Source organism: Oryza sativa, chromosome 5, assembly GCF_034140825.1.
Source record: "Oryza sativa Japonica Group chromosome 5, ASM3414082v1".
NCBI lineage: Eukaryota > Viridiplantae > Streptophyta > Magnoliopsida > Poales > Poaceae > Oryza > Oryza sativa.
The window spans coordinates 21,534,235-21,561,226 of record NC_089039.1 but is presented as its reverse complement, the minus strand read 5'-3'; the positions used below and the strand labels follow the sequence as shown (position 1 = coordinate 21,561,226).

Sequence of the window (26,992 nt, the reverse complement as noted above, 5' to 3'; positions counted from 1 at the left end):
AAATTTAGTACCTTCTGCAGTAGAATAACAGGTACCATGCTTTGATTTAGTTGATTTAAATGCCCAGTGATGAAACATGATTTACAGAGATGGTGTTTTGCTTCCTGGAAGTGCTGTATGATCTGTATCCATCCATCCGTCCTCTCTCTCTCTCTCTCTCTCTCTCTCTCTCTCTCTCTCCTCTCTCTCTCTCTCTCTCTCTCTCGTACATGTCATCATTTGGAATGGTTCATTCCAATGATTGTGCATGTGTAGCTAGCTAGCTTAACCTTCCATCATCATTCCAGGAATTCATTCAGCCTCACATTTCCTTGCTCACAATTTGAGGCTGTCTCCTGCACCATCAATGGATACTGTGTATGTGAGTTCTGAGGGCATTATTTTTCTTATGGCACGTTTGCCAGTTCGTTTGAGATGAGTCCATCCATGGATGGTCCTTTTTCTGGTGCACCTGTCTCTTATGCATTTCGCTTGTTTCGTTTTCACTGTGGCATGGTGCCTCTGATCTCTCTCGTTTTTGCCTGGATTCGCCATTGGCCCAATGATGATTGTGACTAAGACCCTCGTGAATCGATAAATCGATTGGTTGATGGATGGATGGATAGATAGATCGGCTCGGACTTGAGCTCTAATGGGGTTGCCCTTTGCATCTGCAATGGGTTGAGCTGAAAATGGCTAGTGTGGCGTTGGCTCCTCAATGATCTGGGCGCTGAAGCATGCTCAGGGGTTGGAGAAACACTGACATGTCGGTCCGCGCAATTGGCAGGACCATGGTTTCTGCTGCTGCTTCTGCTTTGGAAAAGTAGCTCTCTTTCTTTCTTTTTCTCTTCTTCTTCTTCGTCCTCCTCCGCTCCTGCCACTGCTGTGGCAGTTGTCGTCGTTGTCGTCGTCATCGATCATCATCATCCAGTTCTGCCGTTCCCTTGAGACATGCTTCAGTGCCAGCATTGAGGGCTGCCGCATTAGCCAGCCTAAGATGAAAAACAAAGTTGTGAAATCAGAGGGCCATTTGGTAATATCGACCTTTCAATCTTTTTGTTTGGATCTTTTAGTTTTGTTGCTTGCCTCTCAGACTCTGTGTCTCCTTAATAGCCTGATGTAACTCCCAGAAATTTACTATCTGACGGAGTTGGTCCATTGCCGTGCAAACAAGTACACACTTAATGTATCATGGCTGCAGATGTAGTGATTGATGTTCAGAACAATTCAAATATCTCCACCTTGTCTATTCCTCGTAGATTCAAAATACCTCAACTTATGCCACTACATTGTTTATCTCTTTTTTGTGTTAACATATCTTGTCGATATTCCTTCTCTCATCTAGTTTACCACCTTTTTTTATTACCTCCTGTATAATACGATGAATCAAGAGCCTGCGATAGCCATGGTCTTGATTACCAGCAGGTTCATATTTCCATATTTTTACAATGTTGCTTTGCTTGGTAGTAGCATATCTAAATGCATTGCCTAATAATAAAAACTTAATATGCATAGATGGCACTTGGTCTTCTCTCCTCCCTCAAAATCCATGCACGAGTAGGGAATTTGTCATCGAAGGATCTGTTTGGAATGCAGGTACTGCATAAGTTTTAGCGGGCAAATCACTGACCATATATGCCATCAATGAAATGCATCAGAGAGACTTGCCATCAATAAAGTTTCCCTGCACATGCACAAGTTGTAAGTTTTTTTGTCAATGTTCTTTTTATTGTACTATTGGCCATTTTACCTGAACATTCGCGGCAACCCAAAACTACAAATATCGCATGTTTAACATCTTTGATCTATCAAAATCATTACAAACTCCCCATTGCCCAAAACCATGCTGGTGAAATGTGTACAAGTGAACATGTTGATGAGTCAGCACTGCTTAGCACATAATTATAAGTTTTGGTATGGCCCCTCCACCTAGGCAGCAAAGAAACTATTTATGTGGGTAATGTTGAATGGCCACGGTTTGTTGAGTTAGCGATTCCTGGACTTGGACAAGTGTTAAGGGGTTAATCAAAATGGACACTTTCTATTTTTTGTTTCCAGCAGGTTTGGGTATGTTGGCTTGACGAGAGACTCATCATTTGCATTCTTTTCTGTTATAATATCACATAATGAGTGCTTCATTTCTTTTAGTACATTTTTGTTGTCGCTTGTGTAGGTTTGTTTTTATTAACTGTTCAATATCATATTGTGTTTCTACTCTCTAGTACCTTTGTGTTGTTGCTTGGCCAGTATTTGCGATTCTGAATTGGATCATTGTTTTATTTGATTGATATTGGCAGTTTCACCAAGGTTTAGCACTACGTAGGTGCCATGCTTTGATTTGAAGCCCAATGATGAAACTTGATATACAGAGATGGTGTTTGGCTTTCTGGGAAGTGCTGTACCCATCTCTCTCTCTCTCTCGCTCTGTGCGTCTCTCTCTCTCTCTCTCTCTCAAATATGGTAACGGAAATGGTTTGAGCATTTTTCCGACCGTTTTCATCCCCAACTCGCACACATCATCATTCCCATGCCTGCATATTTGCAGCTACCAACCTGTGCCCTCAAATATAAGGCTGTGTACTTTACCATCATCCCAGGAAGTGGTTTAGCATCACAGATCCTTCACACAATTTGAGGCTGTCTCCCGCACCATCGATGGATATTTGTATGAGCTCTGAGGGCATTCTTGTTACCATTTTCATGTTTGCTTGAGATGAGTCCATCTGTGGATCGTCCTCCCTGGTATTTATGTAAAAATTCGTAATATGTGATGCTCTCTTTATCTCGTTTATATTTGAGAAGCTTTTGCCGATGATCATGTGGCCATGGTTTAGAGAGATTAGAACTGGCCTACCGTTAATGTGATTTTTATTTTTCGTCAAATGTATAATCTCGCAGAGGACTCCTGAGGAAACTATATATCAAGTCTGTGCGTTCCTTTTCACATTGTTGTGTTTTTACCGTGTTTTTTACCCTGTTTGTACAGCATACTCTGATCACAGCGTTGTGATCAGTTTGAAAAGTAAGATATTTTTTCTTCGGATTATCCATGTATACGGTCCATTGAAAAACATTGAAATTTCTAGTTCATACTTCTCTTTGTCCACCTATTTTTTTTCAACGAAAACAAGCACAGATGGAATGGAGACTATCGATGTGTTTCATAATAGCAACTCAGACAACAGCCTCTCGTTTTAAAAGTCCATAACCCTAAAATGAAAAGGTCAGGCTGAATTGGGAATGGGGGCTGGTCCAATTTCCTGAGGACCTAAAAATATTTTCCAACTCTAGCAACTTTATTTATTTTTCTCTTATATTTTAATGTGTACTCTATGTTGTGTATAGTTTAACTATTTCTCATGCATAGAATAATCATATTCAAACTAACAATACTTAAAACACCACAATTCCAAAGAAAAATAATGGCTTGCTAAGGGTATCGAGCCAGTGGTAATAATGGCTTGCTAAGGAGCCTAAGGAGGCAGTGGAGGATGGGGAGTGGGGAAGTATCAAGCCAGTGGTCGGAAATGGCTGGAAGAGGGCTGGCGGTGCGGTGGTGCTTGTGCTGAAGGGAGGACGTGGAGGGGGCGAGTGGTGGATCCAGAAATCTTTACGAGCCTGGAGAAAATTTAACAATAAATAAAGTACTTCCTCCGTATCATAATGTAAAACTTTTTGGCATTATTTACATTTATATAGATATTAATGAATGTAGACAACATATATATGTTAATGAATCTAGACATATACTCCCTCTATTTTTTAATAAATGACACCGTTGACTTTTTCTCACATGTTTGACCATTCGTCTTATTCAAAAAATTTATGTAATTATAATTTATTTTGTTATGGGTTGTTTTATCACTCATAGTACTTTAAGTGCGATTTATATTTTATACATTTGCATAAAATTTTTAGATTCATTAATATCTATATGAATATGGGCAATGCTAGAAATTCTTATATTATGAAATTGGGCATGATTGCATGTAGTTGTGGAGCCCGGGCAATTTGCCTGGGTCGCTGGGCCTTGGCTTCGCCGCTGGAGGGGGTTGTAGTGGGAATGTCCTCTCGCCACCCAAAAAATAGAAAACGGTGCATAGGGTCTGGCCTAGATCTCATAGGATTGGAGGCCTTCACTCTCGGATAACTCTTGGTATGGGTAAGGCTATATCTTTTCTTAAAAAAACTCTTAACTCTAAATAATTTTTTTTAGAATTACACAATACAACGTTGACATTCATAACGCGCGCACACTCACCCTTATGAACGCACGCTGACAGAGCGTGGGGCTCCTCACCGGGAGACCGCGCAGGCCTCCCTTTGCCGGTTCGGCCGGGGGCCCTGGGTGAGGTTCTAAGCTCTTGGTCTGTGGAAAGTTCGCGAGAGTGAAATCACACAAGACACGGGCGATGTATACAGGTTCGGGCCGCTGAGAAGCGTAATACCCTACTCTTGTGTTTTGGTGGATCTGTGTATGAAGAAGCTACAAAGTGCGAGCCAGCCCCCAATCGTTCTGGGATCCTTTTTTCTCCCCTTTCTCTAAGTGGGCAAGGTCCTCCTTTTATATCTCAAGGGGATACCACATGCACCATCTCTCCCTCTCTTTCTTACTTCACTTCTCTTCATTAATGGACGGAGATTTGTATGGCTGCCGTCCGAATGACCTTCTGATGGGACGGCCCATACCTACCTCCACTTCCGCCGGAAGCAGGCGCGACGTGGGAACATGGCTGTCTGCTGACGACATGACCATTGTCAGACCGGTCACAAATCGGTCATTCTTGTCCACCACGTGTCAGTTTAACAATCTGCATGTTCGCCCTTCTTCATACAATATCTTGCCTGTAATGGTTAGGATGAAGCCTGGCATATATCTGACCGGAACCAACGTGCCATCTCCAGGAGCTAACACGCCGGCTCCGGCTAGGGACGAGTGCTTGGAGGCTCTCGTCCTGACGGGATGGGGCGAGGCGTGCGTCAGACCGCCTGTCGCCACCTAACCCATGATCTGACCGGTCTGTGACTGATCACAGACCGGATAAACGAGCGCGCTGCACTGCGTTACATGCGGCGTGACGCGCTCGTCCAAACCGCAATAAATGTGGTTAGGTGAGCCCTGCTACGCTCACCTACCTCATATACGCGGCGCAAAACCCACAAGGGGTCGGGGCGCCTCGGCCCTCGGGGCCGAGACGGGAGTGGTCCGACCCCTCGGGGAGACAAAGAGAAGGGCGGCCGTATCACCCTCGGGCCCGACCCCCCCCCCCCCCCCGAGGGGGTTAGGCCACGTGGGTGATCGTGTCTGCCTCAAGTCTCTAAGTCATGATACTCCCGGTCCCATGTCACCGACAGTAGCCCCCGGCGTTATGCCAGGGCGATCGCCCTCCTCGAGGGAAGCGGTCGGGCGTGACGCCACTTCCTAAGGCCTGGTGACAGGTGGGGCCGGTCTAAAAATCGGGACAAGCCGGTTCGTTTTTCCTGGAGATATGATGATGGCGCTTCGGTCGGCGAGCGTAATTAACGCGCGCACGAGATGTTCCATCTCGACTGCCACAGCCGCATATCCACCTCATGCACCGCAAACGGGCGAATGGGATTAGTGGAAGCGTGGGCGCGAGAAACGAGGGGGCAAGATAGTGGGCGCGAGAAACGAGGAGCCGGGCACAGCGTTGGCAAGGGTATAAAGTCGCCGAGGAAGAGATTTGCTTCCTTCCTCTCGCTATTATTCCCCTTGTCTTCGCCGCTTGCGCCCTAACCCCTTGTTTCCTGTGCCCTACCTTCGCCACACGCGCTCGCTCTCAAACATCTCTTCTTCCGGCGTCATGGCACGGGGCTCCGCTCCGCTTGACGGTAGCGTGCTGCCGCCTTCCCGCATCGTGAGCGAGAGACAGGCCGGGCTGCCGCGCCGCTTCATGCCGGAATCTGCCACCGGCCGGGAGATAGTCTCGCTGGGCGAGGGATGCCCGGCGCCACGCTACCCGGGGCGGTCCGTCTTCTTCCTCCCTTTTGCTATGGCAGGGCTGGTTCCGCCATTTTCTTCTTTCTTCATGGATGTTCTAGAGTTTTACGATCTCCAGATGGCGCACCTCACCCCCAACGCGGTAATGACATTGGCCATCTTCGCGCACCTGTGCGAGATGTTCATCGGGGTGCGCCCATCCCTTCGGCTGTTCCGGTGGTTCTTCACCGTACAGCCGGTGTCGCCGCCGTCGGTGGTTGGTGGTTGCTACTTCCAGCCGCGGGGGCCGGTGCTGAACCGCTACATTCCCTGCGTCCTCCGCAAGAAGTGGGATGATTGGAAGAGCGACTGGTTCTACACCCCCCTCGCCGACGAAGCGCGCCTCCGACTTCCGAGCCAGCCTCCAGCGCAGGCCTCCAACTGGCGGGCGCCGGTAGATCTGGGAGATGGCTACGACGCCGTCCTCGACCGCCTGGCGGGCCTGCGATCCCAGGGGCTCACAGGGGCCATGGTGTTCGGCGACTATCTTCGTCGCCGGATCGCGCCACTCCAGCGGCGCGCCCGGGGCGCCTGGGAGTACACCGGGTCCGAGGACTGTATGAGGACCCACCAGGGGGTCAGATGGGACTGGGCTCCTGAGGACTTCAAGATAGTGGTCCAACGGGTGCTGAATCTCAGCTCCGTGGAGGCATCCCTCATTCCTCAAGGAGTCCTCCCCCTCTGCAGCGATCCAGACCGCGCCTCCATCCTGACCATCATGCAGGCGGTCGGGGCGTCGGAGGAGCGGGCTCCTCGAGGCCACGATGGCGCGGGCGGGAGCCGCAGAGGGGAACAATCTACCCCGGGAGGGGGTCGTGCTTCTGGGCCCCGCGACGGGGGCCCGGGGAGCGGCCGCCCTGCCGACGCCCGGGGGAAGAGGAAGCAGGAAGGAACCCCTCCCCCATCTCCTCCCTGAGGGGGCGGGGCGGCGCGTGCCAGCAGCAGGCGCCCGGAGGGGGCCACGCCGACGTCGCAGCCCGAGGGGGAGCGGAAGAAGAAACGGCTCCGCAAGACGGGGGGGACAGAACCATCCCGGGGAAACCTTATTTCCCCTCCAAGGTGGTCGTTTAACCGACCCCCTCACAGGTTCGTCCCACGCCCATCGTGGCCGTATTCATTCCCTCAACGCGAGTTTTCACTCATCCATCTTGTTTGTCTTCTGGTCTTTCTTCTGTTTCAGCGAGATCCCGTCGCGTCCCTCCCGCCATTCCAAGTCCGGCCAGTCTGAGGCCGAGGACCCAGCGACCACAGAGGCTCGGAGGCAGGAATCTGACCGGCGAGAAGCCGCGGATCGCCTACGGGAAGCCGAGGAGGCCGCCCAGGTGGCCGTCCGAGCTCGCCAAGCTAAAGAAGCCGCTCGGGAGGAGGCCAGACTTCGCCAGGTCGAGGCGGCGACGACTTCCGAGGCAGCTCGCGACGAGGCCGCGGGCGCATCGCTTGGGCCCACTCCCTCGGGCGACGCTCAGGACAAGCCAGGTCCGGGGGACATCCCTGAGTCCGGCACGTCCATCGGCGGGCCGAGCCGCGCGGCATCCTCACCGAGGCGGCTCTTCCCCACGCCTTCCGTTGCTCCACTGAGCGCAGAACCCCTTCTGCAGGCCTTGGCCGTCGCAAACACCACGGTGTTGGACGGGTTAAGTGCCCAGGTGGAGGCCCTGCAAGCAGAGCGGGCGGAGCTTGACGCCGCATGGGCGCGTGTCGAAGAGGGGCGACGCTCGGTGGAGGCCATGGTGGAGGTGGGCCGCAAGGCACACCGCCGGCACGTGTCAGAGCTCGAAGCCCGTCGGAAGGTGCTGGGGGAGATCGCCAAGGAGGTGGAGGAGGAGCGGGAGGCTGCCCTCATCGCCACCACCATGATGAACGAGGCGCAGGACACCCTCCGCCTTCAATACGGGAGCTGGGAGGCGGAGCTAGGGAAAAAGCTCGACGCCGCCCGGGGGGTCCTTGACGCTGCCGCTGCCCGAGAACGGCGGGCGGCGGAGACCGAGGTGGCATCCCGGCGGCGTGAAGAAGCCCTTGAGGCCCGTGCCATGGCGCTGGAAGAGCGCGCCGGCGTCGTGGAGAGGGACCTGGCGGACCGCGAGGCCGCCGTTGCCATCCGGGAGGTAACGCTGGCGGCGCACGAGGCCGCCTGCGCCGAGGAGGAGTGCGCACTCCGCCTCCGCGAGGACGCGCTCACCGAGCGGGAGCGAGCTCTTGAGGAGGCCGAGGCCGCGGCGCAACGGCTGGCGGAGAGCGCGTCCCTCCGTGAGGCTGTGCTAGAGGAACAAGCGCGCCGCAATTTGGAAGGTGCCCGCGCCGAGAAGGCCGCACTGAACCAGCGGGCCGCTGAACTCGAGGCGCAGGCTAAGGAGCTGGACGCGAGGGCGCGCAGCGGCGGGGCGGCCACGGGCGAAAGCGACTTAGCCTCCCGCCTCGCAGCTGCCGAACACACCATCGCCGATCTGCAGGGCGCGCTAGACTCGTCCGCCGGGGAGGTCGAGGCCCTCCGTTTGGCAGGCGAGGTAGGGCCCGGCATGCTTCGGGACGCCGTCTCCCGTCTAGATCACGCCGGCCGGCAGGCAGGCCTTTGGGGCGGGCGGACTGTGAAGTACGCCGCCAACCAGGGGGGCCTCGCTCAGCGCCTCTCAGAGATGGCCGGGACTCTCCAACGGCTCCCCGAGGAGCTCGAGAGGACGATTAAGTCATCCTCGAGGGACCTCGCTCGAGGAGCGGTGGAGCTCGTACTGGCGAGTTACCAAGCCAGGGATCCCGACTTCTCCCCATGGACGGCGCTGGACGAGTTCCCTCCCGGGACCGAGGACGGCGCGCGCGCGCAGGTCCGGGACGCCGCCGACCATATCGTCCACAGCTTCGAGGGTTCGGCCCCTCGGCTCGCGTTCGCCCTCAACTCCGACGAGGAGGGCGATGACGGCGGTGTGGGCGACAGTGGCGACGAGGCTGGCGACCCGGGTGCATCGGAGTGAGCCCCCAGGCCCCCGCCAATCTTTAAATAGTTTCTTCTTTTCTTCTTCCGAGGCCTTCGGGCCCCCTTCTTGTATAGACTAATTTAATCTGCAATCAAATAAAGAGGAATTTTTTTGTGTCAATTCTATTTGTTGTGTGTATGAGACGAGGATGTCTGTGCCGCGGTCCTTTTGTGTCTTGGCTTGAACAAGGGCTCGTGCCCAGGTCCTAGTCCTCAAATGGCTCGGGTCGGGGCTAGTGCCTGGGGAGATCCACATGTCGAGACTGGCCAGGCCGGGAGCGTGGTGACCGAGGGTTATGGGTGACCCGATTGTGGGTTTTTGCCGATTCCCCCCCGGAGTTCACCACGCCCCGGGGCACGGCTCGGTTCTGGGCCCCGTTTGGCGATTTTAGCCGACCCGAGCCCCCGAGGGCAGGATTGAACACGAGTGACCTATTTCAAGTCAAGATCCTTCAAAAGGAAACAACAGCACAGATACAGCCTTTAGGAAATCGAAAATGCTTTTATTGAAATACAGATATAAGAGAAAAAAGAATATGCATATGTGGTAGCCCCCGGCCAACCCTGCACGCCCGAGGGGGGTGCGGGGTTGGCCCGAGCCCGAAACCTGACACCCGATCCCCCTTTAGGGGTAGAAGCGACGAAGGTGTTCGATGTTCCACGGGTTAGGCAGCTCTGTGCCGTCGCCCGTGGCCAGCCGAACGGAGCCCGGCCGGGGGACACCGATCACTCGATACGGACCCTCCCACATTGGTGAGAGTTTGCTCAATCCAGCACGCGTTTGGACGCGGCGTAGGACGAGGTCGTCGACGCAGAGTGATCGGGCCCGGACGTGGCGCTGATGGTAGCGCCGCAGGCTCTGCTGGTAGCGCGCGGCTCGGAGGGCCGCGCGCCGCCTTCGCTCTTCCAAGTAGTCGAGGTCATCTCTGCGAAGCTGATCTTGATCAGCCTCGCAGTACATGGTGGCCCGAGGGGACCTCAGGGTGAGCTCGGATGGGAGAACCGCTTCCGCGCCGTAGACGAGGAAGAAAGGCGTTTCCCCGGTTGCTCGGCTTGGCGTGGTTCGGTTCGCCCAGAGCACCGCTGGCAACTCCTCGATCCACGAATCGCCGTGCTTCTTGAGGATGTTGAAGGTCTTGGTTTTAAGGCCTCTGACGATTTCCGCATTTGCGCGCTCCACTTGGCCGTTGCTTCTGGGGTGGGCAGGTGAGGCGAAGCAGAGCTTGATGCCCATGTCTTCGCAGTAATCGCTGAAAAGTTCACTAGTGAATTGGGTGCCGTTATCCGTAATAATACGGTTAGGCACTCCAAACCGGGCTGTGATGCCCTTAATGAATTTAAGTGCGGAGTGCTTATCGATCTTGACGACCGGATAAGCCTCGGGCCACTTAGTGAACTTGTCGATCGCGACATACAGATACTCAAACCCGCCCGGGGCCCGCCTAAACGGTCCCAGGATATCGAGCCCCCAGACAGCAAATGGCCATGAAAGTGGTATGATCTGCAGGGCCTGGGCCGGCTGATGGATTTGCTTGGCGTGGAATTGACACGCTCTGCATCGCCGGACCAGGTCGACCGCATCATTGAGAGCTGTCGGCCAATAGAAACCTTGTCGAAAGGCTTTGCCAACCAAGGTGCGTGAGGCGGAGTGGGATCCGCATTCGCCTTGATGGATATCGGCAAGAAGCTCGACGCCTTGTTCCCGAGGAATGCACTTCAGGAGGATTCCGTTAGCCACGCGCCGATAGAGGGTCCCTTCTACCAGCACGTAGCGTTTGGAGATGCGCTGGACGCGTTCACTCCCTTCGCGGTCCTCGGGTAGAGTCTTATCTGTGAGGTATGCTTGGATCTCAGCGATCCAAGCAATCAATCTAAGGGAGCTGGGAGCGCTCCCCTCGGGTCCCGAGGCCTGGACTCCGACGGGCATCGGGGGCCTGTCATGCGTGTCCGTCTCCCCTAAGGGGTCGGGTCGCGCCGACGGCTGGGCAAGCCTTTCTTCAAAGGCGCCCGGTGGGGTCTGGGCTCGCGAGGAAGCGAGCCGTGAGAGTTCGTCGGCAACCGTGTTATCCCGTCTGGGCACGTGCCGAAGCTCTATCCCGTCAAAATGACGCTCCATACGCCGTACTTGGCGCACGTAAGCGTCCATCTGCGGGTCAAAGCACCGGTACTCCTTACAGACTTGGTTAACGACCAGCTAGGAGTCGCCTAACACCAGGAGGCGGCGGATCCCCAGTCCAGCTGCCACCCTGAGTCCCGCAAGGAGTCCCTCGTACTCTGCCATATTATTGGTCGCTCGAAAGTCAAGGCGAACCAAATATCTGAGGACGTCTCCGCTCGGCGAGGTCAACGTGACCCCCGCACCGGCGCCCTGAAGAGACAGGGAACCGTCGAACTGCATCACCCAGTGGGCGGTGTGAGGCAGCTGCGAGGGGCCCGAGCTGGCTTCGGGGACTGAGACGGGCTCGGGAGCCGGGGTCCACTCTGCCACAAAGTCGGCGAGGGTCTGGCTCTTGATAGCGTGGCGTGGTTGAAAGTGTAAATCGAACTCAGAAAGTTCGATTGCCCATTTCACCACCCGTCCAGTACCATCTCGATTATGCAAGATTTGGCCGAGGGGGTAAGACGTAACCACCATAACCCGATGCGCCTGGAAATAATGGCGCAGTTTCCTCGAGGCCATCAGAATAGCGTAAAGCATTTTCTGGGCCTGAGGGTATCGGGTCTTGGCATCCCGGAGGGCCTCACTAACAAAGTAGACGGGCCGCTGCACCTTTCGGTGGGGCCGATCCTCTTCGCTAGGGGCCACGTCCCTGGGGCACTCTTCGTCCAAGCGGCCTCGCGGGGCGCACTTGTCTTCTGTGCCGACGACCTCGGGGTCGGAGGATGACAGGGGCGGTCTTCCCACAGTGGCCTCGGGGCCGTCCTGGGGGTCGGGGGCTCCTGGCGTCGTTCGACAAGCGGGCAAAGGGCCAACTCCGGTCGTCAGGGGCCTTAGGCCACCGTTCGGCTCGGGGGCCTCTTCTCCCTGCTCTCTCCCGGGTCGAGTCGGCACAGGGTTAGCCTCGGGGTCAGAGGGCGATAGGTGCGGCCTTCCCGCAGTGGCCCTCGGGCCATCCTGGGTGTCGGGGACACCTGGCACCGTCTGACAAGCGGGCAGAGGGCCTGCTCCGGTCGTCGGGGGCCTTGGGCCACCGTTCGGCTCGGGGGCCTCTCCTCCCTGCTCTCTCCCGGGCCAAGCCAGCACAGGGTGGGGGTGCGCGGAATGAGGATTGTCCTCATCGCGCTCCACAACCAACGCCGCACTAACCACTTGCGGGGTCGCCGCTAAATAGAGTAGCAAGGGTTCATTTGGCTCCGGGGCGACCAGAACTGGGGGAGAGCTGAGATACGCTTTCAACTGAGTGAGGGCACGTTCAGCTTCCTCCGTCCAAGTAAACGGCCCGGAGCGTTTGAGGAGCTTAAATAAGGGTAGCGCCTTCTCTCCCAGCCTCGATATGAACCGACTTAGGGCGGCCATGCAACCGGTGACGCATTGCACATCCCTAAGCTTGCTGGGGGGGGGCATCCGCTCTATAGCTCGTATATTCTCGGGGTTGGCCTCAATGCCTCGGGCAGAGACCAAAAACCCGAGAAGCTTGCCCGCAGGTACACCGAACACGCACTTATCGGGGTTCAGTTTTATGCGGGCGGAGCGGAGACTCTCAAAAGTTTCCGCTAGATCCGAGAGTAAGGTCTCTTGGTTGCGCGTCTTTACAATCAAGTCATCGACATAAGCCTCAACATTACGTCCTATTTGGCTACCCAAAGAAATTCGAGTAGTACATTGAAAAGTAGGACCTGCATTCTTTAACCCGAAGGGCATTGTCGTATAACAATAAGTTCCTATGGGGGTAATGAATGCAGTTTTTTCCTCATCCTCCCTAGCCATGCGAATCTGATGGTAACTAGAGTATGCATCTAGAAAACACAAAAGGTCGCACCCCGCTGTGGAGTCGACAATCTGATCTATGCGAGGCAGGGGGTAAGGGTCCTTAGGACATGCCTTGTTAAGGTCGGTGTAGTCGATGCACATCCGAAGCTTGCCGTTCGCCTTGGGAACGACCACCGGATTCGCCAGCCACTCCGGATGGATGACCTCGCGGATGAATCCGGCCTCCAGAAGTCGCGCCACCTCCTCGCGGATGAAGGCTTGACGTTCCGGGGCCTGGCGCCGCACTTTCTGCCGGACCGGCCTTGCGCCCGGCCGCACGGCGAGACGGTGCTCAATCACCTCCCTGGGGACCCCGGGCATATCCGCCGGTCTCCATGCGAAGACGTCAGCGTTTGCCCGCAGGAAAGAGACGAGCGCGTCTTCCTATTTGCCGTCCAGAAGACCACCGATCCGTGTGGTCTTGGACGGGCCGTCGCCCAGGGCAACCTCCTTGACCGGGACCTCGTCGCATGTGACTATCCGCTGCCTCGGGGCGGCGGGGGCGGAGGTGCCAAGCCTCTCGTCGCCACCCTCGGGCTTGGACGCGGCGGCGAGGTGGTCCGCGCGCTGCTCCATACAAGCAAGCGCGACTTTGAGGTCGCCATGGACAGAGATGGGGCCACCGGGGCCCGACATCTTCATCTGGAGGTAGGCGTAGTGGACTGCCGCCATGAACTTCACCAACGCGGGCCTCCCTAGGACCGCGTTGTAGGGCAGACTGAGGTCCGCCACATCAAAGTTCACCCGCTCCGTGCGGAAGTTGGCGGATCCACCGAAGGTGACCGGGAGGTCGATATGACCTAGCGGCCAAGTGTGACCCGGCGTCACACCGATAATCGGCTGGGACGGCCGGAGCACCATCCCCGGGGCCTTGATAGCGTCAAAGGCTGCGGGGGAAAGGATGTTGAGGGCTGCTCCCCCATCAATGAGGACACGCCCCAGCTTCACGTTGCAAACAGTGGGAGAAACCACCATTGCGATCTGTCCTCCCCGGGCAACGTACGGTGGGTGGTCGGTCTGGTCGAAGGTGAGGGCAACCTCCGACCACCGCGCCCGGCGCGTCGCCTCATGAGTAGGGGCCGCGGCCAGAAGCTCTCGCTTCATGGCCTTGAGGCTCCGGCGAGAAACGTGAGCACACGCTCCCCCATCGACAGTGGCAATGGTGGCCCCAGGCTCTTGGAAACCTAGGTCATCATCGCCGTCATCGATGTCCTCGGCGGGGGCCTTCTGTTTGGCCTCACTTCGCCGATTGCCGTAAGGAACCGCCGGGGACTTGCCCTCTCGGCGCTCCTGCCTCCTCTCCTCCTCCCACTTCCTCGTCCGCTCAGCCAAACTTTTGACTGCGCGGCAGTCCGCGAGGTCGTGAAGGGAAGTGTTGTGGACGATGCACCACTTGCCGGTTGGGCGCTCCCTGCTAGGAGCACCGGCCTCCTTTTTTTTGTCGCCCGCAGGCCTCCCCTTTCGGGTGGCCCGCGAAGCGCCCTTGACGGCGAGGACATGACCCTCGTCGTCGGTATGGGCTGACCTCTTCTTCCTCCTCCTGTCACGCCGCCCTGTCTGAGCAGCGGATCCGGGGGCGGCCGAAGCTGCCACACCGGAACCGGAGGGGTTCCAGGTCCATGCCTCCTCCTTACGAGCCACTCGGTCCGCGAGCTGAAAAAGCTCCGCGGTAGTCTGGGGCTCTTTGGAGGCGATCTTTTCGAGCATGCGGTTGTGCCGCACACCCCCCCTGAACGCGTAGATCACCGCGTGTGCAGGGATGCATGGTATGGTGTTGCGGACTTGACAGAACCGCTGAATGTATGAGCGAAGTGACTCATCATCCCTTCGCTGGACTGCATGTAAGTCCGCTTCTTCACCTGGGCGCGGATATGTGCCTTGAAAGTTCATGGTGAACTGTTGGCACAAATCCTCCCAAGAGTGGACGGACGCGGGTGGCAAGTTCATTAGCCAACCCCGCGCCTGTCCCTTCAGGGCCATGGGAAAGAAATTCGCCATGACCCTGTCGTCACCCCCGGCGGCCTCGATCCCGGTCGTGTAGACCTGGAGAAACTCGGCGGGGTTGACGCTCCCGTCATATTTTTCGGCGATGGTGGGCCGGAACCTTGGGGGCCAACGGACGTTCCGAAGGCTCGCCACAAAGGCTCTACAGCCGACACCACCAACCGGGGGCACGGAGGGCTGATCCCCGCGTCCGTGTTGATGTGACACTCCGGACGAGGTGGCGCCCTCCGTTGCGTGGGCAGCACGTCGGCCATTACGCCGGCGCTCGATATCGATGCGGGCATCTGGCCCCCCACGCAGATCTTCCTGGGTCGGAGGCGCTGACGAAGGAGTGGCGGCCGAATGGCGAGCAACAGCCGCCGCTCGCCGCGCCCTTCGCCTTGACGATACGGAGCCGGTGGTAGCAGCGCCAGAGGTCTTGGTGGCGGAGGACCGCCCACCAGCACCTAGGCGCTGCCGTGCCGTCATGACCAAGTTGGCCACGTCGTCCAGCCAACATTGGGCTGGAGACTCCGGGTCAGGGACAATGGGCGGGTGACGTAGGAGCGCGCCCGCAGCTTGGAGCGCGCCCTGGGGCGTGCTGCCGTCGCCGTAGACGAGGAGGCGACGCTCCCCATCTCGCCGCCCTTCCCCATCACCCGTGGATGTCGAAGTCGCGGATCCTTCAACCCTCTCGAGCGCCTCTTCTCGCCTAGGACTTTGGCGTGGAGGGGGCGGTGGAGTACGAGCTCGACGGCGTGGGTTCGGCTCCCCGTCGTCACCGCTAACACTCGGAGAGAGGTTGTGTGCCTTTGCTTGTTCGGCCATCGGGCTGAACAGGAAAAGCTTGGCGCACACGAAAGAGTGCGAGAGCTCAGAAGATCACTCACAGAGCCCCCTACCTGGCGCGCCAGATGACGGAGTGTGGGGCTCCTCACCGGGAGACCGCGCAGGCCCCCCTTTGCCGGTTCGGCCGGGGGCCCTGGGTGAGGTTCTAAGCTCTTGGTCTGTGGAAAGTTCGCGAGAGTGAAATCACACAAGACACGGGCGATGTATACAGGTTCGGGCCGCTGAGAAGCGTAATACCCTACTCCTGTGTTTTGGTGGATCTGTGTATGAAGAAGCTACAAAGTGCGAGCCAGCCCCCAATCGTTCTGGGATCCTTTTTTCTCCCCTTTCTCTAAGTGGGCAAGGTCCTCCTTTTATATCTCAAGGGGATACCACATGCACCATCTCTCCCTCTCTTTCTTACTTCACTTCTCTTCATTAATGGACAGAGATTTGTATGGCTGCCGTCCGAATGACCTTCTGATGGGACGGCCCATACCTACCTCCACTTCCGCCGGAAGCAGGCGCGACGTGGGAACATGGCTGTCTGCTGACGACATGACCATTGTCAGACCGGTCACAAATCGGTCATTCTTGTCCACCACGTGTCAGTTTAACAATCTGCATGTTCGCCCTTCTTCATACAATATCTTGCCTGTAATGGTTAGGATGAAGCCTGGCATATATCTGACCGGAACCAACGTGCCATCTCCAGGAGCTAACACGCCGGCTCCGGCTAGGGACGAGTGCTTGGAGGCTCTTGTCCTGACGGGATGGGGCGAGGCGTGCGTCAGACCGCCTGTCGCCACCTAACCCATGATCTGACCGGTCTGTGACTGATCACAGACCGGATAAACGAGCGCGCTGCACTGCGTTACATGCGGCGTGACGCGCTCGTCCAAACCGCAATAAATGTGGTTAGGTGAGCCCTGCTACGCTCACCTACCTCATATACGCGGCGCAAAACCCACAAGGGGTCGGGGCGCCTCGGCCCTCGGGGCCAAGACGGGAGTGGTCCGACCCCTCGGGGAGACAAAGAGAAGGGCGGCCATATCACCCTCGGGCCCGACCCCTCGGGGAGACAAAGAGAAGGGCGGCCATATCACCCTCGGGCCCGACCCCCCCCCCCCCCCCGAGGGGGTTAGGCCACGTGGGTGATCGTGTCTGCCTCAAGTCTCTAAGTCATGATACTCCCGGTCCCATGTCACCGACACACGCACACAAATTCTACCCCTATGAGCATCTTTGAAGACTGGACCAGTAAATCCTTGAGATTGACGAAGTCACCACAAGCGCCTCGCTGTCGACTCTTAACTCCAAAATTGTTTTTTTTGGGGGGGGTGCGTTTAGGGTTTTGCTGGAGTTGCTCTAATTCATATATATTTTGTAGAGCAGTTTACCACCAACAAGCAAGTGTAATTTTTAATTTAGATTCTGAATTGTAACTGAAATTTTAGGTAGAATTTTATACTCCCTCCGTTCCATATTATAAGTAGTTTTAATTTTTTTTTCTAGTTAAACTTTTTTAGGTTTTACTACGTTTATAAAAAAATCTAGCACATCTACCACACCAAATTAGTTTCATTAGATATAACATTGAATAAATTTTAATTGTATAGAAAATGTTATTATATTTTTTTATAAACTAGGTTAAATTTAGAAAGGTTGGACTAAGAGAAAAGTCAAAACACTTATGATATGAAACATAAGGAGTACATATTTCTTTCGCTATCATTAAAAAAAACAGAGAGGAACACCTTTTGTCCTAAAATATAATCACTTCTGAAAATTTTTTACCAGGATTAGGAGAGAGAGATGAAATTAAATACATGATAGTTGTGATTGATTAGTTGAGATGAAATAGGTAAAGAAATTAAACAAGAAATATTTATGATCGGTATATACGAAGAAGTAACTATATTGTAGAGTAAATTTTGAATACTACAAGTAGTTATATTACGAGAGAGTAGACAACAAAATGACAAAATTAACTTAAATTATTCTTAAAATGAAGTTGTAAAATTTAAAATTTGCAAATGAATTGGAATATAATAGTCCCTCTTTTCAATTTGACCATCATATTTGCAAATGGTGTCGAGACCAAGGCAAAAAAAAACATTCCTTTTGAAATTAAACCTCATCGATAAGATGCTCTACATACATGTGGGTATGCAAATGTGCAATTGAATGCATACAAGACATGCGACGATGTCATTTATGCACGGATAAACGAATAGACATACTATAATTGCATTTACTCTGCACACATAAACAAACAAAACGTAACAATTTTATTTATTTATGCACGAATAAACAAATAGATATCAGTTAGATGATGATTAATTTGAAAAGACCTCAACAAATTTAGAGGATGATCAAATGGGATGGAGTATATATCCAAGAGTGCCAATTAGGCCCGCAGGCGAATTGTACTGGTAAATATCAGCGTACTCCCTCCGTCCCAAATATAACAGGAGTATGTCTCAAATATAATAACTTTTAGGACTCAGGATTTATCCCAAAATATAACAACTTCTCCACCAACATTTTCTTTCTAACCAATCACAACTCTCCACCATTCCCCTTTTTCACTTCTTAGCCAATCACAACCTTTTTCTATTTATTTTAACCTACTTACCAATTACAACCCTTTACCATTCACTTTTTCGACCTATCTCTACTTCTCAACCAATCACAACCTCTCGCTATTTAATTTTGCCTATTTTTTAATAAACGTGACCAATTCTAAAACTTTTTATATTTCTATACCATTTTTCCATGCTCATGCTGTCCCTTTTAATAACCGATACTGTCGTACTCATGCTGTCCTTTTCCAGTTCTGATGAAAATTTCCGTTACGCAACTTTCTAAATGGAAAGATGCTCTCTACTGTTTTGACAATGGACGAGACGATCGAGCCCAATGAAGTGATATGCCCGGATGCCCCACATCTAAGCAGCTCAAATCAAATCAGCTAATAAACAGCACTGCTTTTTTTCCTTTTATATTTGAAGAAATGAAGAATAAATCGAAGGCTTTTTCATCAGTGGAAACACAAGAGAAACACACTCAAAACACAGGTGGCTCAGATCTGTAACATTAATCTACCTTTCATGTAAACCGGCTTATTCTTGTTTGTACACACAGTTAGCCGCATGAGCCTGATGACAAATAAATAACAGATCGCAGACCAATTCTGAATGGCGTGACATTTTGATCACGCACAGCTACACCTTCTGATGGCATTTGAGATTTCATGTCACCTGAAAGCCTTGACTATTCTACCAAGTCGCCTGAAACATCAGCTAGGGGAAACAGAAAACGGGAGAATCTCTGTAGCTGTAAGAGAGTAACAACAGAAATTGGGTTACTTCTACCATTCCATTGAGTTGGTTCTTCGTAGATCTTGTGTTTTTTTCCTTATGACAACTGCAACGGCTTGTTCCTTGATCTGCATAAACACGTGCCATTTCTGAGAAATAAAGTAAAAAAAATGGCATGTTTTGCTTACTACATACTTATGCAGCAAATAACAAACAACAAATTTAGCAAAATAAATTTAAAAACAACACAGAAATTAGATTGGGAGAAAATATGGACTTTTATCGTGTATACATTTGCTATATGAACACCTCAATGTACTAGATTTGGGCTGCAAACATTGTTATATAGAAGATGTGATACCATTTTCATTATGTCATATGCATGCAGCAAGCGCCATCCACCCCCAATGGTAGGGACAAAATGATAACTTATTGTACTATACCTGGGTGGATCAACTTGACAAGCAGTGTTGTCGTGAGAAATAGTTGTCAGGATTGCTGGACGGACCACTTCTAAATAACAAAAAACTATTTGAATCATGTATTACCAAACATGAAATAAAGAATCCCAAGCAAGCTGACATAGTGTGCAGATAAACTTGATTAATCAGTGCATTAATTATTTAGTTCACCAAACACCGATGGAGACATTAAGCTTGTTAGCTCCTGTAAGAAAAACCAGATCAAAATGGCCAAGGAAGCATGTAATTTGACATAACGACTGCCTTCATTTTAAAAAGCTTAAAAGTTCTGCAATACGCTTTCCAAAAGATTGTATTAAATGTCCAATAAACCACACTACGACTTTAAACATGGAAACATATATGCAACTCAATTAAATGTCTCAGCTCTCAAGCAGAATGAAACTTTTAAGGACATATTATGATACTGTACCATACAGATGTTAAATCAAGTTTCAAAGTAAAAAAGATACAGAAGCAATTATGTTAGACAATCAAACTTACCTCCTTAAGCCTCTTTTGATTTTTCTCCTCCTGCAATTCAACAGAGATGGTAAAATTAGATAAACTTGGTAGAAGTCCATATAGCCGAACAAGAGATAGAACATAATCAAGGTACAGGGCAAAATTGTTCTCTTTTTAGCAATTTGCTGTCTGTCTAATTTGTTGAAAAGAATAGTGCACAACTTTTAAGGGGTAATCCTGGTCTGGACACTGCAAGGAGCAAAATGCTCATACTAGAGAATGAAGTAATGGGGAAAATGTATCTACCTCAAGAACATGACAACAATATACGTCATATATACCTGTTTACATATGACACTACGCACTGGGAAATACATAAGACAGTAGACTACCAAGAGTTCATTGGTGGTCACATGTTTTAACTTCATAATTATTTGTATAAGAAAAGAAACAGATGAAAGTCTTGAAATGAACTAAGGCCAACAAAAATAATATTTTTATTCATTCAACAAAATAAGGGGAAAATGGCAGGGATATGAACTACCTTATTTTACTTATGTGAAAGATTTGACATATTTGGTACTGAAATATTAATACTAAAATACATTTTCTGTTTGATTAGTGAATTTCCATGGATCAAGCATTGCCTTACATGCTGTAAAAACACTAACATTATATAGCGACCATCCTAAGATGCATGACAACTTTATATTTTGAACACACCAACATCCTGAATTGCTGACAGTTCAAATGTCAGTGTCCCTTTTATCCCAATATGCCCTGGTGCTTTACTGAAATAATGTAATGTACTAAGCAGTTATCTAACATGGGAAAAATTACTACCAGAAAGAGTTCAGGCATAATAAAGCGGCAAATGAGTATAATTGGTTGATGTATCCATGCTCCATTTCAACATTTCACAGATAACATTTCCAAAAACGCAAAAGTAAACAGTACCTGTTCTCTTAACAGCTGTGCATGTTCTTCCTCAAGCTCCGCGACCTGAGCCTCCAGCTCTGCGATATACGCCTGCATTGAGAACAAAATGGAAAGCATCATGTTCTGAACTCATGACTGTGCAAAGCCAAACAGCCCCAAACCCACTTGATGAATGCATCAAATTCTCTCCCCACTGAAGAATCCAGCCCAACCTGTTTCCTCTCCCTGGACCTCGCCGCAGATTCGCGGTTCTTGATCATTCGCTTCTGCCGCTGCATCGCTGCGCGGTCAGCTGGATCCATCAGCGTCCGCTTCCTCCCCCTCCCGCCGCCGCCGCCGCCTCTTCCTCCTCCTGCTGTACCCACACCCTCCGTTACATTAGGGAACCCCACAACCATATTCCCCTCCACGGCCGTTGCCCTAGGGTCATCCTCCCTAGCCAGGAAATCCTCCAGCGTCATCTCAGGCCCGCCACCCCTACCCGCAGCGCCGGCCGCGGGAGCTGGAGCGGGAGCAGATAGCCCTCCCGAGGACGAGATCTCCTTCCACACCTCCTCCGCCGTCCGCCGCGCGGCGACCTCCGCCACGGGGGCCCCCGCCGCCTCCCCCGCCGGGGGCGGGGCCGGGGCCGAGCCGGCGGCCCCAGGCGGCGGCGCGGCCTCGCCGTATATGTTGCGGAGGATGTCGTCCATGTTCATGGATCCGATGCCGCTGCTGGTGCTCCTGAACCGCGCGAGATCGGCGGCCCCGCCGGCCGCGGCCGCCGCCGGGGGCGGGGGCGGGGGCGACGACGACGACGACGCCGCCGCCGCCGCCATCACCCTCGACGACGCCATCCGCCCGCCGGCCCCCGAGCCTCGGCGACCTCGCGCCGCGCGGCAGCTTGCTGGCTGTACGGCGGCTCTCGCCGTGGTGGGGGGGGGGGGGGGTGGTTGGTTGGTTGGAGCCGGAATGGAAAGAGGGAGAGAGTGCTCGACACGAGGGCGAAGGCAAGCGAGCGACGCGACGCGTGTGACGTGACGTGAGGGAGGGAGGGAGGGAGACCGCGAGTGTGAGTGACTGCGCTGTGCGCGGCGTGCGTGTGCTTTTGTGTTTTTGCGAGGCCCCCCGCGCGCGGCCGCGGATTATCGGCGCGGCTGAGGTCCTTTACAAGGGTAGGGGTGAAAACGGTTGAAATCGGTATCATACTTGCCATTTAAACTAGTATCTCCCTCTCAAAATACTTATCGTTTTATTATGTTTTTACTTATAACTTTTAATCATTTATCTTATTTAAAAAATTATAGAATTATTATTTATTTTGTTTTTGACTTGATTTATTATCAAAAGCAATTTAAGTATGATTTATCTTTTTTTATATTTACATAAATTTTTCAAATAAGACGAATGGTCAAACGTTACAAGAAAAATACTATTTTGGGTTGAAGGTAGTACTCAGTATCGATATTAATACGATGTAGATAGAAATTAGAAAAAAAACAAAATTTATAAATAACAAAAAAAACAGTATGATAAAAAAAACGGTACTTCTTATACGGAAACGACATCGGTCGATAACCGTTTTCGTCCCTAATCGTGACTATCACATGTGGTAACTTAATTTTTAAAGTCACCTTATATCTCATAGTAATCATAAGGTTTTCGCGGTAACAGCGATAACAATTAAATTGTGGGGGGTGACGATAACTTCACCCTCAAACAGTTCAGTAAACTCTTGAGTGAGCCGTTTCACCTCGTGCTTCCGGGCGTGGCGTCGTGTACCCGTGTGTCGCGGTTTCACGCACGGTGATGTCGTACACGGAGGCACGGAGCCCCCCGCATCGTGTCGCCCGTGAGCCGCGGATCCATTCCACGCCCCACTAGCGAAAAACACGATCGGGTCGGGTCGCACAAAAACACGACCGCGCGCACCACCACCATTTCTGCGATTCGCGCACACGTCTCCACCCTCTCTCCCCGCCGCCGTCGCGACTCGCGATCGCACGGTAAAATCGCCGCCGGTGGGCACACCGCCGCCGCGATGTCGCACGGCGACACCATCCCGCTCCACTCCTCGTCCGCGCAGTCGGACATGGACGAGATCGAGAGCCTCATCCACGCGGCGCCGCCCTCCGCGGCCGCGGTGCTCCCCGCGCGGCCGCCGTCGCCTCCGCGGGCCTCGATCCCCGTCTCCAGCTCGCCCCCCCTGCTGCCTCCTCCGGTGGCCGGGTCCAAGCCGCAGCTCCCCCCGTTCTCCTCCTCCTCCTCCGTGGCGTCGTCGTCGTCTCCGCCGCTCCCCTCCTCCGTCTCGGTCGCCATCGCCGGCGACGGGTTCGGCCCCCCGCCCAACACGCTCACCGAGCCCGTGTTGGACACCGTCAAGCGCGACCTCGCTCGCATCGTCAGCAACCTCAAGCTCGTCGTCTTCCCAAACCCTTTCCGTGAGGACCCCGGGAAGGCGCTGCGCGACTGGGATCTCTGGGGCCCTTTCTTCTTCATCGTCTTCCTCGGCCTCACCCTCTCCTGGTCAGCCTCCGTCAAGAAGGTACCACGGCATCTGGGCATTTGATTTTCTGCCTTCTTATGTGAAGTCCGATCTCTTTCCATGATCGATTAGATTTAGTTGATTCCCCAACCCTTTAATGTCAAAACCTAAAATGCTATGTAAAACTGTAGAGCACTTGAATCACCAAAATCACATTGATTAGATGAAAATACATCGACTATCCATTGAATTTTTTTAGATAATGGAATCCATTCTGGATTTTGCTTCAAAGAAGATATAGCCAGTTATTACAGATGTTGCAGGACAAACGACTGTGAATTACAAAATCATAGCTTGACTAACCGTTGAATGATCCAATAAATGTTAGGATCTGCTAGAAATTTGTCGACAGATTTTTGCAAAACAAATTGTCGTTTTCTCGTTCGTTAGATTACTTAGATATGACGTTGTGATTCGTGCATTTGTTTGCTCTCTTGTATATGTACAGTAATTAAACTCCTCACGTTTCACACGGCAATCATTAAAGCTCTACCTCCATCTCAGTGATATGTACTCTGGACTTCTATGTGATATACTCCGTATGTACTCTGGACTTCTGGAGCATTGTATTCTCTACTTAAACCGACGAGTTGATTATTCGCTGCCTAACAAGCCAATACTTGAGCAACTAGACGACTATATATGCACCGAGAATCAGAGATAACACCAAAAGAGAAAATTACGGTATAATTTTGGTGTAACTACAAAAGTTACAATGTAGTTACATTATAAACATTGTAACTATAGTGTAGTTACAATGTAACTTTGAGTAGATTTATTTGTAATTTTTATTTTCAATTTTCAAATGGAAAATAAATTAGGTTATGTTTTCCAGTAAGCTTGTTTGACATAGTAATTTGCAAGTTAATGGTTTTTATGATTAATAATATTTTTTTTGTTAATCCTACCATCTGAAAATTGATTGATTTTGGTAAAGGATAATAACAGTACACAGTTGCTTAGATAATCATTTAATCGGGCTGCACAATTCAAAACCAGCACGTGCATAGAGACCTGCTGATCCTGGCCGTTGTCCATGTATCCTGCGGCGGGAAAAAAACTGACAGTTTTTAGCTCCAATTTCTGTTGAAAGATGTGTAGATAGTCCCATAAATGTTATTTCCATGTGTTAGTAATTACTTGGAGAAATTGGAGCATCCTCCTAGAATTTTTTATGCCTAATTTCCCTAATGCACATGCTTCTTCCAAGGCATCTCATATGGAATTCTGGATACAGTTATCTCTGTATATATCTCTCTCTTAAGTATTTGGTCCGTCATGAAGTTTAAGAAATGGGTAAATGTTGTACTTATTTATCAGATTCATGTATAATGGTTATGGCTGTGTCGATTTCTACTAAAATTGTTAATGGAAGGCTAGCTTGCTCTCTCACTGTTTTGCACCATTGTAGCTGCAACAGACTATGACACATCTTAAATTAAATATGTCAAACAAGGCATATCATGCTAAATCTTGCAGACAAGATAAATTCCAGCATCTTTAGTTTAATGTTGAAAAGCTGGATCAGTTTGTATAGTAGAGCTAAGTAGTCATCTTCACTATGAGATCAAGAGCTAAACTTGACTATGTAAGTCCTGAGGTGTAACTCAAATCTAGTTTGCCTAGTCAAATTTGATGAATACAGAGTTTATATCCGGGACATTATGTGCTATTAATAGTCATACTCTGACAATTCCTGATCTATAAACATCTCCTCCATTCATGCATGCATGAATGTAATACAATGTCTACACTGAAACTATTCGTAGTCTGAAGAATTGTGCATTTGAGTTGTATTCCTGGAAAGATGCCTAGCCTGCCTAGGTGTGCATCTAACCTGCTTAGACAGCACTGGTGCCTACCAAGCTGATTTGGCAAAAACTGCAGCAACAGGATATTTCCTAGTGCTTTAGTGCCACCTAGGACCATCTTTAGAGCACTGGAAGAAAGTATTGGGGACCAGTCTATAATTAATGAATCTCTGGACTCCTATTTTCACATAGCATTTCCAACCTTGTGCATCAATAAGAAGTATCATCTTTTTTTTTCTGTGGATATTTGTCTGATTCATGAGTATATTTTTGGTTTTGCCAGATTATAATGTTTACCAGGTTCTTATGTAAGGTGTGTGTTGACAAACAGTATGAGAGGATTGGCTATTGAAAATTTCTGGATGTAGCAATAAGGACCACTGTTAGTAACTTGAGCATTTGAATGCTCTTGCAAATTTTCATGGGTAACAAAGAGAAAACTCCCCTATTAGGATAAAGTAGTGTCCTATTTCTACAGCACTCTGTAGTTTTAGATATTCTTATTAGATTTTTAATACATTTCCTGTTGTAAAATTATGGATGCAACAATAAGAACCATATTTAGTAAATCGTGCATTTGAATGCTTGTACAACGTTCCATCAGTAACACAGAGAAAGCACACTCATTAGAAGGAAGCTATTTCAATTTACTCTACAATTTGTAGTTTGTAAATGTTCCTATCAGAGATTTAACATATTTGCCAGTATTCCAGGGATATTCAATAGTTCAATTTCCTGAGGGTGCTGTTCTACTTCTTTGGCATGACATGATATATCACTTGCTGATTCTGATGATTTGCTTTGTCTTTTGTAGTCTGAAGTGTTTGCTGTTGCTTTTGCTGTACTAGCTGCTGGTGCTATAATTCTCACATTGAATGTGCTGCTCCTGGTATTTTTACTCTCTCATATCATATGCTTGCTTGGGAATTCTCAAATCCCTTCAGAACCAACGGATTTTCTTTTCTTGCCAATAACTAAACACTCCATTGTAGGGTGGGCGCATCAACTTCTTTCAGAGCCTGAGTCTTCTTGGATACTGCCTGTTCCCTTTGGATGTCGGAGCTTTGATTTGCATGCTGAAGGATAATGTACTACTGAAGATCATTGCAGTAGTGGTTACATTGGCCTGGAGCTCCTGGGCAGCATATCCATTCATGAGTGCTGCTGTTAACCCAAGGAGAAAGGCGTTGGCACTATATCCTGTCTTCCTTATGTACGTCTCTGTTGGGTTCCTCATCATCGCAATAGATTAAGGGCGGAATAGTCGCTATGCTACTAATCCTGAGTTTTGTTTCCCGTTTGAGCATCATAATTCATACAGAATTAGTTACACGTTCCTGTTGTCGTTGTTGCTGACTTTTAGTTCAGCTATGATTTTTTTTTCCTTTTCTATAAGCAGAAGTCGTAAGGCTGTAGGGTACTACTCCAGTAGAATGCAGTAGAATATATATAGTACATATATTGTAAAGGCACATTCATCTTTTTGCACAATCTAAAATAATTTGTAGACTGCTGAATTGGCTTGTGCGCGGTGCTCTGGTTCTACCATCTATCATCTATGCCATGTTGCCACGGCTCTGCTATCCTGTATTACTTGACTGCTAGCTGGTGGTAACTAACTGACCTGAAAGCAACAGTACTTCCTGCCTACGCAGTACATGACTGTTTCCTGGAATTTTTGGTTGATGCAACTGGATGATTGCGTATTGGGTCAATGATCCAAGTACGGTAAATCCGGTT

At 50.9% G+C, this 26,992-nt stretch overlaps 2 protein-coding genes and 1 long non-coding RNA gene across 3 annotated transcripts; 2 read left to right on the top strand and 1 right to left on the bottom strand.

Annotated features, from left to right (window-relative positions):
• Positions 1–535: 535 nt before the first annotated feature.
• On the top strand, positions 536–2,923 carry LOC107281146 (uncharacterized). Its single transcript, XR_010741681.1, has 4 exons — positions 536–1,404; positions 1,495–1,680; positions 2,277–2,405; positions 2,525–2,923. It is a non-coding gene; the product is annotated as an uncharacterized lncRNA (long non-coding RNA).
• Positions 2,924–18,823: 15,900 nt separating this feature from the next.
• Positions 18,824–21,940, bottom strand: LOC4338907 (bZIP transcription factor 12-like). The gene is made up of 4 exons (XM_015783909.2): positions 21,130–21,940; positions 20,936–21,007; positions 20,018–20,047; positions 18,824–19,180 (listed from the first exon to the last, which is right to left on the bottom strand). Exons 1-4 carry the CDS (start codon positions 21,751–21,753, stop codon positions 19,103–19,105), a joined length of 804 nt encoding a protein of 267 aa, XP_015639395.1. The 5' UTR covers positions 21,754–21,940; the 3' UTR covers positions 18,824–19,102.
• A 901-nt stretch (positions 21,941–22,841) lies between these two features.
• On the top strand, positions 22,842–26,769 carry LOC4338906 (protein YIP4b). Its single transcript, XM_015783908.3, has 3 exons — positions 22,842–23,441; positions 26,067–26,141; positions 26,245–26,769. The coding sequence occupies exons 1-3, from the start codon at positions 22,938–22,940 to the stop codon at positions 26,503–26,505; spliced, it is 840 nt and encodes a 279-aa protein (XP_015639394.1). The 5' UTR covers positions 22,842–22,937; the 3' UTR covers positions 26,506–26,769.
• The last annotated feature ends 223 nt before the right edge of the window (positions 26,770–26,992 follow it).

Excerpts from the sequence above, each read along its gene's own strand:
- LOC4338907 (XM_015783909.2), bottom strand. The coding sequence starts at position 21,753 with ATGGCGTCGTCGAGGGTGATGGCGGCGGCGGCGGCGTCGTCGTCGTCG. Across the intron at positions 21,008-21,129 it reads GGTCCAGGGAGAGGAAACAG|GCGTATATCGCAGAGCTGGA; the intron begins GTTGGGCTGGAT and ends TTCTCAATGCAG. Across the intron at positions 20,048-20,935 it reads CACAGCTGTTAAGAGAACAG|GAGGAGAAAAATCAAAAGAG; the intron begins GTACTGTTTACT and ends GTTGAATTGCAG.
- LOC4338906 (XM_015783908.3), top strand. The coding sequence starts at position 22,938 with ATGTCGCACGGCGACACCATCCCGCTCCACTCCTCGTCCGCGCAGTCG. Across the intron at positions 23,442-26,066 it reads GGTCAGCCTCCGTCAAGAAG|TCTGAAGTGTTTGCTGTTGC; the intron begins GTACCACGGCAT and ends TGTCTTTTGTAG. Across the intron at positions 26,142-26,244 it reads CATTGAATGTGCTGCTCCTG|GGTGGGCGCATCAACTTCTT; the intron begins GTATTTTTACTC and ends ACTCCATTGTAG.